This window comes from Frankliniella occidentalis, unplaced genomic scaffold (assembly GCF_000697945.3).
Source record: "Frankliniella occidentalis isolate FOCC.00 unplaced genomic scaffold, Focc_3.1 Scaffold24, whole genome shotgun sequence".
In the NCBI taxonomy this organism is placed as follows: Eukaryota; Metazoa; Arthropoda; class Insecta; order Thysanoptera; family Thripidae; genus Frankliniella; species Frankliniella occidentalis.
Window position 1 is genome coordinate 474,871 of NW_026267154.1, and position 3,521 is coordinate 478,391.

Genomic DNA, 3,521 nt, shown 5'->3' on the forward strand with positions numbered 1-3,521 from the left:
GAGCGGGAGGGGAAGGAAAAACAGAAGCGCGCGTGCTGGAGGGGTATGTTCTGCATGAGGGGGTTGACGACCGGGAGCAGAGGGGAGTGGGGGGAGAAGGGGGTTTCAAGAGAGGGGCGCAGAGACAGACCAATTGGGGACCCGTTATTAGTCTGGGCCAGCAGAGAGATAGCGGATGATAGCAGAAACGACACAATATGCCTGATTGTGGTCAAAACACAGTAGCCCCGCTGTGCCGTGTTATTTGTGTTGAACACACACACACACACACAGACACACACACAGAAGCACAGAGGAAGGGGAAAGGGGCTGAACGATGACGCGTGTATTTTTTTTTTATTTTTGTTCAACGCAAGTAGAGGGAACGAATGCGACAAGGAGGGGAAGAGATGTAAAGAGAGAATGAAGAGAGAGAGAGAGAGAGAGAGAGAGAGAGAGAAGGAGAGAGAGAGAGAGAGAGAGAGAGAGAGAGAACTAGATAGATAGCGTTAGAGGTAGGGAGTTAGCGATGCCGTCGGACACTCACCTGCAAGATGTGCTCCTCGCGCTGCACTCGCTGCGCCCGCTGGTCGCCGAGCAGGCGCCGCCTCGCCAGCTCCAGGTGCTCGATCATCTCCCGGAGCTGCCTCTCCACCGCCTCGCTGTTGAAAAAAGAGAGAGACGACACGAACGCGGTTAGAGGAGAGAGAGAGAGAGAGAGGAGCCAGTGCTTGTGGACCAGCAGCACCCAGCCCCCGCGCGGTCGCGCCCGCGGGCACACAGCAAGTCAGACAGCAGAGCGCCCCCCGCTCCCCTATTAGGGTTCTCTATTGGTCCCGGGGCCCAAGTGCTGACAGCTCAATTCCCACTGTCATTCGATTTGTTGTCGCATCGACTCCGGAGTCCCTTAGCGTCGCTCCCCCCGGGGCGGGGCATGGGGCGTGGTGGGGCGTGGTAGGGCGTGGGCGCCCAGACAGGCGAGGGCGTCGATCCCGGCCTGTAAGCACAGTGCGGTCCCTTGTATCGCATTCTTCCCTCCGCAGCCCTTTTGCCAGCCCGCTCCGCCCGTTCTCTCTCCCCTTCCCCTTATCTCTCTCTCACTCTCTCTGTGCCTGCTGGAGTCCTTTGCTCCCTTCCGGCCGGCCCTGGCCGAGGTTCTGGCCCTTCGGCCAGCCCGGCCGGCCTCACGCCTTTGTTGGCCCAGGACGTGTCCGTCGTGTCCGAGGCCCCCGCGCGCCCGGCGGCACCCCTGCGCCCCGTCCTGGGGGCCCATTAGAGGTGGGGATTCCCTGAATAAAACATGTGGCACCCCTGGGGTGTAGGCAGGCCGGACAGCAGGCCGGACGGCAGGCCGCCGCGCTATGGCCCGGGTCGCGTCCGGCAGGGCCTGGCAGGGTCCGGCAGTGTCCGACAGCCGCGGGTCCGGGTCCGCAGGTGCGCGGGGGTGTGTGCGGGCCGCCGCCCGGCTCAGATTGAGTCCAGCCGTGTTGAGTGCTTTGAGCCCCTCCTCTACTCCACCCCTCCTCTCCGGAGCCCCGCCTCTTCTTCCGGTTTTGGGGCGATGGCCCTCCAGGTCTAGCATCTGGGACTTACCCAAGGTGTCACATTTACCGACCTTTACTAAAAATTCAAGCTTGCACAAACTTTCTGTTTTTTCTAGGTTTTTTGATTTCTTTTTCTTTCTTTTTTTTGTAATTTTTCCTAAATTTTTTGTTAATTTTTTTTGTTTTGTTTTGTGGGATGTACAATGGTATGTTTGAGTGAATCGCCTCTCCTCGGACTTACCCGTCGGCAGGCTGCTGTTGTTGCTGCTGCTGGCTCGGTGACGGCGACCGCTTGCCCGCCGCCATGCCCAGGGTGAGCTTGCGCAGCACGCTGTCCATCGACCGCTTGTCCATCACCTTGCGCAGGTTGTGGTTGATGTTGTTGTTGATGCTGTTGTTGTTATTATTGTTGTACATGAAGTAGGCGTCCTCCAGTCGCGCCTTCTTGCTCGGGTACGGCTCGCCGCCGTGGTCCCCGCTCTTCCTCTTGGCGCCCGGGCCGTCGCTGACGTCGCCGACGTCTAGGTTCACGTCGTCCTGGTCCGAGTCCAAAGGCGCGCCTGCGAGCATACCATGAAAGGCGTGTTAGTCTAGAAGGTATGAGGTGGGCATCGATCGTGTGGTAGTGTGGACTCGTCCGACGCTTACCTGGCGAGACAGGGGACGGGCAGCCGCTCGGGTAGTTGTCCTCCACGGCGGAGCCGAGCGGCGACCTGGCGGGCGAGCGCGTCGGCGACCGGAGCGGAGACGCGGAGGGCGCGGGCGAGGGCAGTCCGCGGTACGGGGAGGCGGTGGGCGAGCCGGCGGGGGAGTCGCCGAAGGCGGAGGCCGTGAGCCGCGGGCCTAGCCCCACCCCCAGCCCCGCCCCTAGCCGCGCCCCCAGTCGCGCGCCGGGCCCCAGCCCGAGGCTGCCGCCCACGGCGCCGGCCCCGAGGCCGTGACCGAGGCCCGTCAGGAGGACGTCTTCACACAGCATGTTGGTCTCTACGCTCGCGGAGGGCTCGGCCAGCTTCGTGGGTGGAGACTTGCGTTTGGAAGACATGGTCTGCAACATAACAAAAATAGTGTGACGTTACACGTTTCGCCTCGGGTCAGCTTTGTGGGTGGAGGCTTGGAAGACATGGTCTGCTGAAACAGAACAAAAACAGTGTGACGTAACACGTTCGGGTAAGCTTTGTGGGTGGAGACTTTTGCGTTTGGAAGACATAGTCTACAACCGAACATAAAAGAGTGTGACGTTACACGTTTCGCCTCGGGTCAGCGGCACCGCCCCCTAATTCGTGCCCAGCAGCGCGAGGGCGGGCGCGCGGGCGGCGCCGGGCGGCGCCTGGTCGGTAATTGAGGGCATTGCTGGCACAATTCAGACACAATACTCGGCCTGACGACAACACTTTGTTTTCGCGTCTCAGGAGAGACGTGGGCGGCGCGCGCGTGGAAGGGAGGCGCGCACGTCCTCTGGCGGGCCACAGGGTGGTGGTGGCGCCCCCCGAGGGCCCCGCAGGCACCGTGCCGCCGCCACGAACACAGCCCGAGACACGCCTCCGCCCCGGCACCGGCACCCCGAGGCTCACCCCAACAATTATCCACACAATTGCAGTCGATTGCAAGACTCATAATTTTCGCTCCCCCTCTGTTTCAACACTTCAACACCTCGACGGGCTGCGAGTCGTGGGGTGCGCGGGGCGGGGTAGGGCAGGGTGGGGCCAGACCTGCCAAACATTTCGTGCTGTCGTCCTGACAGCGTCGCGTCGCTGCTGTTAGTTGTTTTCGATGATGATGCGTTGCGGTTCAAGGGTTGTTGGAAGGGTTGAAAACATGGGCAGATGTCCCTCCTGTTTTACTCATGCCGTTAAATTATTTTATTTGTCCCGTAATGTATTTCTTTTCTCTCTCTCTCCCATACTAAGATCTTTATCCGAGCCTCCCTTCTTCGCCACTTCGTCCCTCCCCGCCCCCGCCGCGCCCGCTGCCAGACCCGGGGGCCCCCGGGGAGCAGCA

General features: G+C 61.1%; 1 protein-coding gene across 4 annotated transcripts in view; it reads right to left on the bottom strand.

The window, feature by feature from the left end:
* The window catches only part of LOC113213621 (transcription factor SOX-5-like), a 45,249-nt gene that overhangs the window by 19,741 nt on the left and 21,987 nt on the right, over nt 1-3,521 (bottom strand). For all 4 annotated transcript variants that reach the window (XM_052265121.1, XM_052265119.1, XM_052265120.1 and 1 more), the window contains exons 2-4: nt 2,172-2,568; nt 1,765-2,083; nt 527-641 (exon numbers count right to left, since the gene is read on the bottom strand). In XM_052265121.1, the coding sequence (XP_052121081.1) occupies nt 527-641; nt 1,765-2,083; nt 2,172-2,565 (828 nt within the window). In that variant the 5' untranslated portion in view covers nt 2,566-2,568. The remainder of the gene's footprint in view (nt 1-526; nt 642-1,764; nt 2,084-2,171; nt 2,569-3,521) is intronic.